This window comes from Seriola aureovittata, chromosome 2, assembly GCF_021018895.1.
Source record: "Seriola aureovittata isolate HTS-2021-v1 ecotype China chromosome 2, ASM2101889v1, whole genome shotgun sequence".
Classification (NCBI taxonomy): domain Eukaryota; kingdom Metazoa; phylum Chordata; class Actinopteri; order Carangiformes; family Carangidae; genus Seriola; species Seriola aureovittata.
This window is the reverse complement of record NC_079365.1, coordinates 12,321,383-12,337,625: the sequence shown is the minus strand read 5'-3', so window position 1 is coordinate 12,337,625 and position 16,243 is coordinate 12,321,383. Positions and strand designations below refer to the sequence as shown.

The 16,243-nt window shown below is 41.0% G+C and overlaps 2 protein-coding genes across 3 annotated transcripts in view; one reads left to right on the top strand and one right to left on the bottom strand.

Annotated features, from left to right (window-relative positions):
• The first annotated feature begins 510 nt into the window (after positions 1 to 510).
• LOC130179763 (matrix remodeling-associated protein 8-like) lies at positions 511 to 13,278 on the top strand. The gene is made up of 12 exons (XM_056392785.1): positions 511 to 757; positions 1,401 to 1,427; positions 1,583 to 1,888; positions 2,714 to 2,815; positions 2,921 to 3,054; positions 3,182 to 3,361; positions 7,794 to 7,935; positions 11,198 to 11,356; positions 11,441 to 11,465; positions 11,554 to 11,639; positions 11,716 to 11,787; positions 11,876 to 13,278. The coding sequence occupies exons 1-12, from the start codon at positions 706 to 708 to the stop codon at positions 11,896 to 11,898; spliced, it is 1,308 nt and encodes a 435-aa protein (XP_056248760.1). The 5' UTR covers positions 511 to 705; the 3' UTR covers positions 11,899 to 13,278.
• Positions 12,563 to 16,243, bottom strand: part of per3 (period circadian clock 3) — an 18,304-nt gene continuing 14,623 nt past the window's right edge. For both annotated transcript variants that reach the window (XM_056392766.1, XM_056392774.1), the window contains exon 22: positions 12,563 to 16,187. In XM_056392766.1, the coding sequence (XP_056248741.1) occupies positions 16,065 to 16,187 (123 nt within the window). In that variant the 3' untranslated portion in view covers positions 12,563 to 16,064. The remainder of the gene's footprint in view (positions 16,188 to 16,243) is intronic.

The window sequence follows — 16,243 nt, the reverse complement described above, 5'->3', positions numbered from 1 at the left end:
AAACCAGAGGACCATACTTAAAAGTATTCTCAAGTATTCCAAGTAAAACTATATTATTTCTATGATATTTCTTTTACTTTTATTTATTTGTTTTGAATGTGTGAATCGAGTTCCCCTTGCCTATGTAAGATAATATTGTATTATTATTATTTTTAGAAATAGTAGTAGCCTAGTAGTAATAGTATTATAAGTATTAGGCTGCTATTATTATTATAATTATTATTATTATTATTATTATTATTATTATTATTATTCAATATTATTATCAAGTGAAATCAAGTGCAGCAGTTGCCTTTTGACATGCTGTGAAATATGAAGTAAGTAGGATATTAAAGAGCATAATATGTTCTGTAGGCCTAACATAATAATAGCCCAGTGTAATAATGATATACGTCCACTGTAATCAGGTAATCTCTGTCCTGAGATGTGGAGCAGTGATAAGTGAATAAGTGAAGTTACGGGTGATGTGAGAGGAGGGGATGTTCATGCAGGCCGGTGGTGTCGGGTTTCATTTCCCGGGTGGGATCAGTTCGGTCCTGTCCTGTTTTGGTTCTGTGTTGATGTCCTCTCTTCAGACTCTGAAATCTGAACAAACCCATTCCCGCTGCTGTTGCGGATGGATAAACAATACGTATTCTCTTACTCTCAGGGCCGTCTGCCAGGTGTACAGCTTTGACAAGTCTCCGTGTTATTAAAATTGTCAACATGAAGAGCGAGAGGGAGGACATCATTTTCCAGGCGCTCCTCTTGATCCACAGTAAGTTTGGTTGCCGCTGCATTGTTTTTACTTTTGTTACAGGTGCGTGTTGTTACTGTAGAGTATGCACACATAAGATTATATTTTTAAAAGTATGCTGCAAACAAGACGTAATCTCCTGCATCAGTATGTGATTAAATTTTTTAAAAAGTATTTTCTTTGGTTACAAGTTTACTCTTTTTCTTTTCTACCATTTTCAGACCGGAGTCATCTTAATGCTTAAAGGCTTTAGAGGCGCTAAGCTGATTTAAAAGTTTTAGAGCACACTTCAGTTGATTTGCTGATATGTAGAGGCAGATATTATTCATTTGAATTTCTTCAGGCTGATATTAAAACCAGACTCACAGTGCTTTTCATCTGTCCACCTCAGCTTCACTCGCACACAGACACATTCCTGTCTGATGAGTTTTACTGAGTCAGTGTCTAAACCATCAGGACAGTGTAAGAAAAGCATTTACTTTGCAGCATGAAATGAATATCCGTCAATGACTTTACCTTATACTTTTATACTATTGTTTCCAATTAAGGCTACTTTTAACACAACCCACAACATGCACTGGTATGTTGTGGAAACGTCACCCAGGTCTGACTGGATCTGTTCAAGTGATTCTCCTGTTCACTTTTTCTACTGTTTCTATTTCAGTCCCTGTGGCCTGCCTCTTCACTGCAGGTATGTTCCTCGGTGTGTGTGTGTGTGTGTGTGTGTGTGTGTGTGTGTGTGTGTGTGTGTGCGCAGTTGTGATTTATTTCTATACATTTCTCCTAAGGGATTTAGTAAATGCTTGACGTCTCTGTGTGAACATCTACCCCCTCTCTGTCCCTCAGTGTCAGGTCAGTCCGACAGCAGCAGCAGTGTAGTGGTGGCAGGTTACAATGTAAGCGCCTCAGCTGGGTCGAGAGTGGTGCTGCAGTGTGTGAGCGGTCGCATGGTGTGGACCAGGGACAGGGTGAGGGACAGACAGAGGGTGGTCCACTGGGACCTGTACCGGGCCCATCCGGACTACGCCATGGAGAGGGTGGTGGACATGTTTTCAGCAGGAGACCAGAGGATCTACAACTCCTACAACCTGGGCAGAGTCGGCATCACCCAAACAGCCTTCAGGGATGGAAACTTCTCCCTGGTCATCAAAGGTCACACTCATTGTCTTTGACTTTAATGTCTGTAGCTATGGTATAACTTTGCTGCTCAGTATGAATGACATTACTTTGTTTTCCTGTCTCACGGTGGCTTTGCCTTGATTCTTATTCTCTTATAGCTGTATAGCTCTGATTTTCTTACCCTGCAGGTAGCTATTAATTTCTGTACATACCAGCATAAAAGTCAAATTTGCTTGAGACACATAATCCATCAGTTAACATTGACCTTATTTATTAAAAGCTGCATTTCCACCACAGAAATATCTTGTCTCATGAGCAGTGTCTTTTAATTGACAACATCTAATGTGTGCAGTAGTGTATTTGCTCTTTATTCCTAAAGGTAAATGCTCATGCTTCAAATCCTTCAAAGGTGGGTTTTGTTTCAAGCAAGATGGATCACCTCCTTCATAAAGCACATGGGAAACGCTGCTGTTTTGAAAAATTCTTGGTGCATTCAAGAAATGTGGGAAACTCCATCAATTAGCTTTCAGGATTCATTCACAGTATTTGCTTTGTTGCTTTTCTGCCATGATTTACTCTCCAACAGCTGAGTTCAAACATTGAAATTCTGACACACTGTAGCTGTCAAAGCATCGTAAACACCTGAATGCACCAATCAGAAGGATTTCTTTTTAAAACAGTTCCAGTGCTCAACAGCATTCAAGCAATTTTGACAGATAAACTGATTGAAGGTGAACTAGCGCTCACAGTTTCTGCAAACAGCACACAAAACCACTGTTATTTGTCTTTTAAGTGCGTATGTGACAATTATTTGACCCAACAATATCATTATGTTTGCTTTTCTGCATGTGATGATAGATGTGACGATGAACGACAGAGGTCTGTACTCCTGTAACCTCCACCATCTCTACTGCCACCTGTACGAGACGGTCAGAGTACAGCTCAACGTCACTAAATCACGTATGTATCTCACTTTACCAACTACCAGCATCTTCAACACACAGCAGCTTTAAAGCTGACTCAGTTTGTCTTTTTTTTTTTTTTTTTTGCATGTTTACCATAAAGGCCGTAAGGAACAGCGCTTCTGGGATGGACAAAAGGCGGTGTATGTGGTGCTGCTTGGGAGCACCGTGGTGCTGCCGTGCATCAACCGACGCAACGTGTGGACAGACTGGAGCAACGACGAGGAGGACCAGCAGGTGCGTGTACTACATGAGTTTATTTTCCTCAGACAATCAATCTCAGCCTGGATTTATTTTTGATTTAGAGGGATTACGTGATATTGACTGAAAAATGCAACTCCTTTCCTGCTTTGGTGGTTTCCAGGTAGTCCACTGGGACCGCCAGTCCCCAGGAATCCGCCATGACCGTGCTGACCGGCTGGTGGATCTGTACGCCTCTGGGGAGCAGCGCAGCTACGGACCACTGTTCCTCCAGAGGAAGATGAACATCAGCAATCAAGCCTTCTCAGAGGGAGACTTCTCACTCACCATATCTGACCTGCAGGTGTGTAATGTTGTGTAAAAGGAGAGTAACTTCAAGGGGGAACCGAGAACACCATAAGAGCCTGGTAGTTTTAGTACACATTGTTAAAATATTCTCCTATAGTAAGGAGTACACTTCCCGCTGGGCTCACCCATACTACAAATCTGTGTGCCCATGCACTTTGGATGCAGTGTGTAGAGAGAGTGTGTTCTACATGTGTTTCTAGAACACATGGAAGTTACATCAGTAATGTGGCTCTTGTCAGATTAAACATTATTGCTGTATTGGGAAATGAGGTTGGCAGCCACAGTATGTTGAGCAATCACATCAACTTTTAAAAACAACAACAACAGTATCATTACAGACAATACAAGACCCGCCCAAAACGACCCTGTCAGTCCCTTTGTGGCACTTGTAGTAATAGAAAGCAGTTTAATCCTTATAGTCACATTTTAGAGAATCTCTAGGGCCCCAGGGTTTTGTTTTGTTTTGATAGAGTTCATAAATCAGTAGATGTAGGTTAAACACAGGCTCAAGAGACTCTGGGGCTTTACGACCACACTGTGGAATGGGGCCAGTTTTCCTGTCAGCGTGAGGCAGAAATGGGCTTCCACAGAGATCTGGGCATTAGGGATTAAGATAACCTGACTGACAGTATTCATTTATTTGCATGTTCTGTAATTTAAGATATATTTTCTTTTTTGTGAAATGTAATTTAAAGTCTTTTCAGTTTACATAATTTTTAAACAACATTTTAGAGTGTCAGGTCAGATATTACATGCTAACATTAGAATGGGTTCCGTCATCCAAGCTAATTCAGTAAATTATGTAACAGTTCCAAATCGCAGATAGTGTGTTAGTATTCAGTAACAACTAATCTCCACCTAGGTTATGGGGTGCATCCCATTTTAAATTAGTCAAGGGTAAATCTTCACTGTATAAGTCATAAGTCTGTAAATTTTAATCTTTCTAAGAATTATAGTCAGTATTATCTACAGTACCTATTTGGGTGTGATCTTACACATACAGAGTCAGACAGACACATTGGTTCTTATATAAACCAAGGATAAAACAATGACCTTTAAGTCTTTTTTGTTCTGAGAGCCCTTAAAGCCAAGGTTTTCATGTGAGTATAATATCACCATAGTCAATATAGATAATGTTATCCTTTTAAAGACTATTTAAATTGGTAATGTAAATTGTTAACATCATTCAAAAAGATTGTGGTAGGGTTGTATAATCGGCAACGGTGCATTTGGTCCCTTGCAGGCTTGCCACAGTTACAGTGAATATTCAAAGTAGAAAACAGACTGTCACTGCCTCCCAAAATAACCAGTATGATCATTACAAAAATGATTGATTTCAGTCTTTTTTCTGCTCGCTACTTTTATGGTTAAAATTTTGTTACAGGAATCTAAAACTTCTTAAGGTCACCAAATTAAATAATTTCAGGAAATTTCCAACCAAATGTAGCAGAAATATATATAGTGACCAAAGTAAGACTTTTCATCTCATATTATGAACTAAATAATCCGTTTAGGTTTTAATAACGGATTAAAAATGAATTGTCAATATTTATAGGTTATATTTTTGGTTTGGTTATTGTTTTTGTAAATAGACAAACATTCACAACTACAGGAAATTTAAAGTCGTCAGTTACCTAACCTGTTTGACCTTTGAACTGTGGGATGAAACTATAGCACCAAGAATAAAGACATGCTGACATTAGAAGAACATTTAAACTCTACACAGAAGGACAGGTTCAGACACAGAGCCTTCTTACTGTGCAGCGTCAGTGTCATCAACATCAGTCTTCAGGGGCTTTTTGACTAACACACCTGTTTCCTTTCTACTATGACAAGTTGAAATGTCTGCTGTGAAAAAGGCCTATGGCATGAAAAAGTAGTATCCATTGCATAGTATATCCAGTTGTTTTCTATAGGCAGTAAGTGTTTTGCACGCTGTTTGTGTGCCCTGTTGCTTGCTGCACAGCATACATGCTGTTTTGCAGGAGAGCTCTGAGTGGCTGTAGTTGAAAAAACAGAGAAGGGCCCAGTGTCATTTATGTTTCTTTTCCTATTGTCCAATCCGATGAATTAAGAGGTGGGCCTTCTGTGGTTGAGACGACCAAGTTTACAGTTAGTACTCCATCATTGTAGCTCCTACAATCAAGGAGAAGAAACTAGTGGTGGTTGTTGCTGGATCCCTGGAGCTATATGACTTTACCAGCCACAGTTACCATAATTTAACAGCAAACAGCAGGCCTAGGGGCAAATTAGTGCAGTACTTGAGATTTCAGGTGAGTGTAGCAGCTGTGCTGCGCATAATATATTTTTATTCAAGTGTGGTGTGTCTTTTTTCAACGTTTACTCTGCATCAACTTGTAGTCTTGATCAGCTGTGAGCAGAATTGTCGAATCCTCTTCAAAAATGTTCTCTTTGTTTTGAACAAATCCTTTGGTTCTTTCATCGGTGCTCCTGCTGTCCCCGGCAGAATCATGGAGATCGGAGGCAGGTGAAGTTGCCTCATTCAAGTGAAGTGGTTTCTGATTGGTCTCAGCAGCAGTGGCGTCATCTAAGCCAGCTTTCTCTGGTGGTCTCTTGTTGTTGCCTTTAGCGGTCCTGTCAGCTGTAGCTGGGGTTCCATCATTTGTGGTTTTGGCTTCATCTAAGCTACGTGTGGGTGGTCGTTCATCACTCGGGCAAGAAGCAGTTTCTTCATCAGATAGATGAAAGTGAGTCATCCAAGCTGAAAATGGATTCTCCTTTAAAACTTACAACTTCACTGGATGTTACAAAGTGCTTGAATTTAACTGATGATTCCTCCAGTTGGCATTTTTTTATCGTCGAAAAGGCTGCTGACATGTAAGGGTTGGGGTTCGCATCATGAGGAAAATGTTTCATGGTAATAAAACGGTGCCCCAGAGCTTCACTGAGGGTGATTCTTTTTTGAGGATCTACCTGCAGCATTCGTTTGAGGAGGCTTAAAAAGGCCTGTGTGTCCTCAAACTCTGTGGTATCGTTCACCTCTGGGCGAGTCTTTGTCACGTCATTTAGACTGGTTAACTTGTCAAAAATGCCTCTATACCGCCTGGTCTTGGAGCCTGTTAGGAGCATGTACTCAGCCTCTGTATTCAGCCTCCATGAAGGGTTAGAGGAGTCTTTGTCTTTGCTGAAAAAGCAGCTGGAATAGATTCCAGAATTCAGCAAGTGATCATCAGGCAGACCCTGCATCTGCACGATGGCTCTCATTACCTGATATGCACACCTTATTGGATACAGGTTCTGGCCAAGGTACATGAAGGCCAAAACGCAGCCAAGAGACCACATATCTACAGCCTCATCAAGTGGAAGGCCCAGGATAACTTCAGGGGCCCTGTAGCCAATGGCCTGAATTAGGGTGCCAGCGTGTATTTTGGAAACGTTAGCAGCCAAACCAAAATCAATGAGTTTCACCCTGAAGGGCTGCTGATGATGATTAACCAACATTATGTTGTCTGGCTTGACATCTGCATGTGACAGACCTACGCTCTTGAGGGCGTTCAGAGCTACCAGCATTTGTTGTGTGATTACTCGAATCTCAGACAGATGCATTGGCTGGAAGTCTCTGCTTCTGATGAAATCATATATATTTATGTCCAGCATTTCAAATGCCAGACAAACATGTCCTTTATACTCAAAATGCTCGGCAAACCTGACCAAGTTGTTCTTGTCTTGGTCAAGCTTCCTGAGTTTTTGAAGAACAGCCACCTCTCTTTTACCAGCCCAGGTCATGTCGTTCCTCACAATCTTCACAGCCATCTTCACCTTGTTGTCCAATCTCGTGCACTGGGCCACTTTCCCATAACCCCCACACCCCAGGTACTTCTCTACGAAGTATGCACTTGTATTACTAGGTAGAAGTTCGTATCTTCCTATGTTGTAATGTCCCTTCTCTCTGTGAGCACAACCACAGCATGCTCCCATTTCTAAAAGTTAAATGTTACCAATTAAACCGACTGCAGTTTATACAGACTTCTCATTTGATACTCACTAGTAAAAGTGTTGGTTGCCCGGTGAGACAGATCGTGTGACAGCATCATCTGTGTCAAAGTTGCATGTAGAAAAGTTCTTTGTGACATCATCATAGAAATCTTAGTTCAAAGGAAAACCTGGTTACCACGGTAACATGGTAATAACAGTCTGTTGATTTTCATGAGAGCTGCTCACACATTACACCCAACATTAGCCTGTTGACGTTAGCGTTAAGGAACAGCCGAGCAGAAATGCTAAAATCAGTCCGTTCTCATATTTTTCAATGTTCAACTCTTGTTGTGCCTGATAGGATTCATCTGAAGGCATACATATAGCCTATTTCATTACATTACATTACATACGGTATAATGTGTGTGTGTTTGTGTGTGTGTGTGTGTGTGTGTGTGTGTGTGTGTGTGTGTGTGTGTGCGTGCGTGCAGCCCACAGATGAGGGGATGTATTCCTGCCACCTCCACCATCATTACTGTGGCCTACATGAGAGAAGAGAGTTCCAGGTCACAGTTGAGCCACCAGTGATTCAGACCACCCAGACAGCCAAAGCACTGCCCAATGAGGACAAAGGTAACACACACACACACACACACACACACACACACACACACACACACACACACACACAAACACACAAATATACAAATACATAAACACAAACGTTCTTCCTGCTCTAGTTATAGGTCAGTGTGAGTGCTTTAGCAGAGAGGATGTTTTATAACTTAGTGGATTTCAGCTATGGTGTATACAATTAGGGGAAAAAAACACACACATCTGTTCTTTCCTTCATTCTTCCCCTCTGTACTTTTCGTTTCGTCCTCATTCATCCTTGCCATGTTTGGTCTCGGCCTCAGACTCTCCACAAAGCAAAGTAACGCCAGAGGAAGAGGAGATGAGAGGAGCAGAAAAGAAACCCCCTCATTTCTAAAGCTTTGTGTTTGTTTCATGAGAGATTTTTTTTGTTGCACTGTCAGCTTGTCTGATGCCAGAAACCCCGAAACCACACACACTCCCTAACAGCCCATTCCTCCAAACCTCACCCTCATCGATTTTCACCCTCTTTACGACCAAAAGTTCTCCACTATTTCGTCATTCTCATTAGTTTAGTTCACATTTCTCAGCACTTTGCCCTGCATTAAAAATCTCTGAGTGCTTATTAGAAAAGAAAAAGAGAGTAGAGATAGGGTGGGGGAATTGGTATGTTGGCATGCCAGCTGCCTACCTCGAATTCTTAGCGAATGAGAGAGTTTCTGGTGCATGTGTCTGTGTTTCCAGGAGGTAACTGAAGCAAATCCGTAAATGGCAGTTGTATCAATGTGGGAAAATCATTGAGAGAGGCTTAGAAATAAGAAATGCCTGCGGCTGAGCCCATCTGTGTGCGTGTGCGTGTGTGTGTACGTGTGTACGTGTGTTTGTGTGTATAAGTGAGTGTGCCAAGAAGACCGATCTCATTTCAGTGGAATCTCTCGGATACAGTCTTTGGACCTCGGTCCAGCTCTGCCCACACAATTAATCCTTCAGTCGCCGAGCTGTAATAATACAGTAGAATTGCACCATGGGAATTGCGTTTGTTGAGAAACAAGATGCGTAACTGATTTAACACCAGCACACGAGTTAATTTGTACAGTTCCTTCCTCTGTGCTCTCTTAGCATGACAGCAGTCATAATAAAAAATGTAGTGTTATTATTATTAAGTCTAGTTATCTGCTCATCTGTTGCCCTCTCTGACCAGCTGCTGCCCTGGTGACTTTCTGAGTTTTTCACTCTTTTTCTTTTTTTTTTTACCCCACCTTCATCTTTCCTCTGTCGTGCCTTCTTTCTGTTTTTCATCCTTTGAGGGCCCCACGTGCTCAGATTTGTTTATTTTCATCACGTTCCTTTCTCTTGCTCTTTTCCATTGCTTTTCTCGCTTTCTATATACCCTTCCTTACGAAGAAAGAAAGTCTTTTCAGTAGTTTATGCACAACAATAGGAAGTGTGCTTCATCTGTACGGCAGCTGGTCACACACAGGCAAAGACAAACTGAGAGGTAGACAGGCAGAGGGAAGAGCTTTTTTGAGATAGAGAGATGCACAAAGAGAGAAAGAAGGACAGGGGCCAAAGAGTCTGTTGATGAAATACGGAAGAGGAGATGTAGGTCACCCTTCCCTCTTTCCCTCCCTCTATCTCTATTATTTCTCAGAGTGGTTTGGGTAAGGGGGGAGGAGAGGGGTAGCCAGTCTAAACACAAGCACATACGTTCCCATCAGGGTACGAGTCAGGAGAAAATGCCTTGAAAGTAGAAAAAAGAAGAATCAGGGGATTTACAATGTTGATGAACGTATTGTTTTCATGTGCGCTGCAGACAAGCAGCTGTGTATGTGTTGGAGGTTTGTGTTTGGGACCGCTGGACGAAGTCTTTTCTAGCTTCATTTTGCAAGTCAGACCTCTGGAGAAACATCTCTCCGTCCCCTTCCTTTCCCTTGGCTCTCCTCCTCTGTTCCACCCCTGCTCTGCCCTTCCTTCACTCCTCTTCCTATTTCTCACTTCTCTGTGTTTTGCTGCCAGGAAAAGTAAATCACAGCATGACTTTCTGTCTGGATCTCATTTTGGCTCAAATATGTTGAGTCTGAGGTCCGCAGCTGCTTCTCGCCTTGCACTTTTTATTCTTTAATGAAGCAAAATGAGACCAGCCCCCCCCCCCACCCCCCCACCGCGCCTCTTAACACTCCGCAGAACCGCACACATGATCTAAGCCCAGCCGGCTAATTATTAAACACTGCCTTGGAAATGTCATCAGCGTTCAGAGCTTAGGAAGCATCACACACGCTCATGCATGTGCAACAACAAATACGTACGCAGCCACAGGCATGGACTGAAAATGATTTTTGTTGGGCTTAGAGGGAAATCTCTGCCAAGGAGTACATGTTAGTCTCCAAGCATTACATTTAGTCCGCCACTGCATTAAACATGAACCACTGAATTCCCCTTGGAACAAAGACGAGATTAAATTTGGCAGAAATTAAGTTTAAGTTTATAGTTTTTTAAACAAACTGGTAACAAAAATGCTGTTATGAAAGATTTTCAATAGGTAGTGAAGATTTAACTTCCTAAAATTTTCTTGTTTGCTACACAAATATGTGACACATCTAGTCTTACTTCTTTAATGAAGACATAGTAATGGCCATTTCTTGCCAGAGACCCACGAATGTCTGGGCAAGTTGCTGTGATATTTCACAGGATAATTAGAAACTTTGGCCGGATGGTGCCACTTTAGGAAAAGTCAGCAGGTCACCAAAGTCAGTAGAATTCATCCTCTAAGTATCACGAATATCTGCACCAAACTTCGTGGCAATTCATCCAATACTTGTCGAGATATTTTATTCTGGCTCAAAGCAGTGAACGCACTGACCAGCACCGCCATCGCTATAACCACGCTGCTGGCGTGGTTAAAAATGTTTTTATGTCTGTGAAAGAAAATTTGGTCTGTAAGAACTACTCAACAAATAAAGTCAAACTGGAGAAAGGATTCATTCTACATACCAGAGGAAAATGGACAAGCACTGCTCATACTGAGGCTTTGCACACAGTTTTATTGTTTCAGACTATGATGTTCAAATATTCTAAATCTGCAAAGCCACAAAAGGGGAGTGAAGAGAAACAGTAAGTGAGCTATGATAAATCAAATGTTTTTGTATTACTCATGAGGTGCGTAATGACTGTTCAGTGTAAGGTCTGGTTTTGTTTATTACATTTGTAAACCTCATGATGACACATTGGCCTGTTTGTGAGAGAGGATATGAAGAGTAGAGGAAATGAAATGCTGACTGTTGTGATCTTCTGCTGTACTCAGATACCATGAAGGCTGAATCACCGCGAGTCATCAATGTTATTCTGCCCGACCAGAGACACCACTTTCTCCTGCCGTTGGGCTACGTCCTCACGTCCTTCCTCCTCCTGGTGTTCATTATCCTCATCATTATCCTCATCACACGCAGGCGTAAAATCAAAGGTCTGAACTGCAACATCTCAGTCTGATAATAGGTTGATCTGCATTGAATTTCTTGAGTCTCATTTACTTTTCTTGTATTTTCAGAGTATTATCCTCAGGCATCCATGAGGTGAGTGCTGTAAACACGCAAAGACACACACATTATCACTGTCTTACCCTTAGACACACACTCAGATGTCTCCTTCTCACTGCGATAGGTCCAGCAGAAGTCACAGCAGCTCGGATGACTTTGAGATGGACGTGACTGAAGTCAATATGTGCAACGAGGAAGAAAGAAGATTCGGTGAGTTAGATGGGAAACTGTGTGCGTGTTTTTGACCATGTGCATTTTTTTTAACTTTCCCCTGTGTGATTTTTAGACTACAAGAACAACCTGCTGAAAGTGAAGGCCCACATGAACACTCAGCCTAAAGTCATTGACCTTGACAAAGGTAAAATAGCACATCCAAACTCAACCGTCATTAATTATCTCACATTTGTATCCCCCCCCTAACTTAAATTTTTCTTTGCTTCTTGCAGAGATGCAGAAGTTTGCTAAGTGAGAAAATGAGAGGAAAAAGTGAAACTGGAGCCACTGGCTGGTCCAGAGGCTGCGCTCCAAATGAAACACACTGCCTTCTGTCCTGGCAGGAGAGACGCCACAGAGAGAGAAGCAATGTCGCCAGAACGCTTCGTTGTGAAATGCAGAAAAAAAACGAAAAAAACCCCAAAACAAAACAAACAAAAAAAAAGCGTTAGAGACATAGATACAAAAAAAAAGAATTTGTTTTCTTTTATTGTACTTTATTGTCAAACTAAAAAGACTGGACTTGGACGACTGTGCACGGCACCATAGCACCACCCAGAGGGGAGTTTTAGCCAAACCTTGATTTGGAGAAGAAGAGACTGTACTTCAGTTGAATAAAAGTTGACTCAGTAGTGACTGAGTGAATATGAATTATCAGTTATTACAGCTTCAATCATTATGCCTCAAGTTAAAAAAAAAAATACTGATATTTTACTTTCCACTTTGTTCTTCTCTGTTTACTCACATACTCCATCATGGCTTAACTGACTGGACTGAAGTATCACTGAAGTGTTAATATCAGTGTGTACTGCTTCCTCTAGGCTTTACTGTATGCTAACTGACCAGTCAAGCAGTGTATGTACAAATTTTATGTGATGCTGAGACTGTATTTTTTTTTGAGGAATAGTCCCTTTTTTAAATTTTTATGTATTAAAATTAAGTGTTATTGCCGCTCGCTAATTGGTTATTACACTAACTTGTTAAGAGAAGATACCTCTTTGTATTCAAATGACGTTTTGAATATGAAAGTAAATGTTATTACTTGTGAACTGAATGTGGACAGGAGACATGTTTGGCAACAGCCCTTTTTCACAGATGATACTTTGACTTGTTACATTAGGAGAAGCACAAGTGTTACTAATAATACTAACAATGGCTCTGTTTTATTCAAGTGTCCTTCACACACCGTCATGACGGTGTGGAAATGAGCCAGCATGTAAAACACAACACAATGAGATAGCAGGATTAGCTTCCTCATATTTTGGATGTGTCTGATGTGTTGATGTGTGATGATCATTGCGGTCATAATGTTGCTGCATCTGTGTTTGACAAGTAAGAATGTCATTTCATTTCCTGTCCCGTTCATGTACATCCGCCAGTTTGAGAACCACTGCATTAACTATGTATAACAAAATGTTAATATTATAGGGAAAGTGGAACATCTTTTCTATTTGCAGGACTAAGTGTAAACGTCGGTACAAACTCCAGCAAAAACACTTCACAATATCTGCTGGCTTCTGCTTTTTTCACTTAACTATTCGCAGTTTATCATCATTTGGCTGATTTATACTTGGTGTCAAGGGAACTACCTATGTGCTGTGCTGCTAATACAATAAAATTTTAACCTAAAAAAATCCCCCTCCACTCAAAAATGTGTTTTGGTCATACTGCTCTTGGATGTTTCTGTTGTTCACTGTCCAAACTTAGGTATGTTCAGAGTTTGAGAACTAGTAGAAGACAGTTTTCAAACTCCCAATCCCACTGCAATGAGGAAAATGGTTGAAGAATGCAAACTGTTGTTTAAGCAGTGAAAAAAAGTATGTGTAGCCTAAACTGCATTACATTATTAATGGCCTGAAATAAGCATGAAACTTGAACTTGATTAAAGAAAATATATGAAGATTGGGAAGAAGCTGAATCGAGGTGTAAAAATCCTTAGTTTTTGTGACCTTTTTAAAATTGAAAGTACAAGAAAGTATCAGTTAAACAGATATTTTTCCGACCAGTTGAACAGCTTCTCCCCACTCTGTGTGTGATGTCATCCACTCGCTGCCACATACACACTAATATAAAAATCTGGACAAGGCCCAGAAACATTCATGAAACTTGAACTGTCACTGTTTAAAAACTATGAATGAGATTTCAGATGAATACAACCAAAAAGGAGGGAAGGTTTCTGAACATTTTGAGTTCTGAATGGAGTTTTTAGCTAAAAGTATGATTTAAAAGTGGTTAAAAAGGCTTCTGTGAAAACTTGAAGCCTCTAATGCACATAAACTGAGAATAGATTTTCAGTCACGCAGGAGACATATTGTATCCAGTAATTACATTTCTGAAATGAAAAATACTTGTATATGATTCTGAAGTTTTCAATTAGGGAGGAGGTGTAGATGTCATTTTTTTTCCAAAACTTTTTTTTCCTAACCAGGTAACTGAACGGTTTTTATGGAAAACTGACTCAGACACAAATTATCATTTAAAACAGAGCATTTTTATATATCTTGGAACATGTCTGGAGGGGAACTTTTGTGAATCCTTGTCATCTTGTCATTACTACAGGAGCACTACATTAGGAGTGAATAAAACAGTGTAATGCAGCTGAGCTTGTGTATGTCGAGATCAGCGCTGTAGCCAGGATTTTAAAAAAGCTGAGGTCACAATTCTGCTCTGATACCCAAGTGCAACCCCACCACATTAACTTAATTTTGACAAGCCACAAAGACGCTAGTTAAAAATTTTTGTTTTCTTTATTTAGTTTTAATATTATTTTTTTTTATTTATTCAATTCATTTAACCAAAAATATATTTTTGTGTTCATTTACACACCCACATCACATGCTACACGCTACAAAGTCTACAAAATGTCAGGATCAACCTACTCTGTGCTTTACACATCACACTCTTCCTCAGATCATTTAAATCCCCAGATATGCAAAAGCCCTGATTGCTAATGTCTGCCTTTTTTTTTTTTTATTTTTTTTTTTTTAAGTTTTCTGTTGAGCCTTGATTTTTCTCAATGACAGTGGGTATAACTACAGCTATTACTTACTTTTTGTGTATTGTGCTTATAATGCAATCACGCTGAAGTACATTTTAGGTCATAGCTCATTTATTCATTCCTTTGTGTCACAAACAAACAGTCCCTGAAATCAAGACAAATGGCTTTTTATACATTTTGTGAAGTTTGTTTTGTGTACATTTTCTATAAAATACATGGTACTGTAATAGACTTTCGATCTAAAAACGGTAGAAAACCCTGGTCTGTCCTACACTCTTGAACAACTGTGTTGAAGGAAGCAGCTCACAATCGGTCAGTGCGTACACGCACGCATACATTCACAAGCTCACCTGCAATCTGAATCAGGTACAAACATCAATGTCAACTCCTCTCTGCCTCTCTCTTTCACACAAACACACAGCCAGTCAAACAGACAGCTACGCAGAGTCTAAGAGGAAATTCAATCAGTAAGTAAATACAGGATCAGAGGACATTTGGGGCCCCGCTGTGTCTGTTTACAATTAGAGGTAACCTACAGGTACTGTAGGGTGATGACCAGACAGGATACTGGCTGGGGAAAGGAGTCACTTTTAAGTACTGGGGTGGACTTACATGGCTGTACTAAGTTCAATTTCAAATTATCAACATGTTTGCTGTTGTTTGTGAGTCAGAGTAACATAAAAACTGATGCTCTGGACAAGAGGAAACCAATCTAAGGAACAGGAGAAAAAACCCCTATCACAAGTAACTTACAAGATTCGAATCTGAACATTATAAACAGAGAGCAGCAAATGTGTCTTTGTCTTGGTGTCCATCAGGAAAAAAATCTATGTGTCATCCATGTTAAGTGGATCGAAGGAGTTGATGTGGTACACACACATGTTGTACTGTACAACCTGCACGCCATGTGACTGGAGATGAGTCAGGCGTGTGCTCTGATACTCAAACTGGGCCAGCACTATCTTTGTTTCGTCACCCAGTTACACCCATCCAACAAACTGGGTGCGGGTACACAGTGCTCATGTTCAGCAACCACGGGACCCTCTTCCTATAGTGAGCATGAAGCGGCTCATGGTGCCGAAGGATCTGGTCAGTCTTCAATACACACTAAACCCCAACAGGGGCTCTAGAAACACAAGAAGAGAGGTAAAATATTCATGGTCCTATAAAGGCGGTCGCATTAGGCCGACTGAGAAAAAATGCCAGTGAACATGCTGTCTCTCTCGCCTCCTCCGCTCCTCAGGGCGTGGTCCAGCATCCAATACCTTAAAAAAAAAAACAAGTTAAAGTTCAACCTAAAGCATAGGAACCCAATCCTCTGGACTGGTCAGAAGAGATGCATGGTGGGACTTTCTGAGTGGGTCTCTGGCAGGGCTGGTTCGCTGTGAACTGGGTGTTGGTGGTTGTTTTGGGTTCCAGGTCTCTCAAGTGTCCACCACAGGTCCGATGGAGTCCTGCTGAGGGCTCTCCAAAAGGGATGAGCTATCTGGGGCAGGTGGATGAGGGGAGTGGGCGACTGCTGCTCCTGAGCTGCAGGTCACACAACCCTGAAAAACACAAAGATATGTTAAAAGTTGTTCTGGTGATCAATAAGAACTAATTT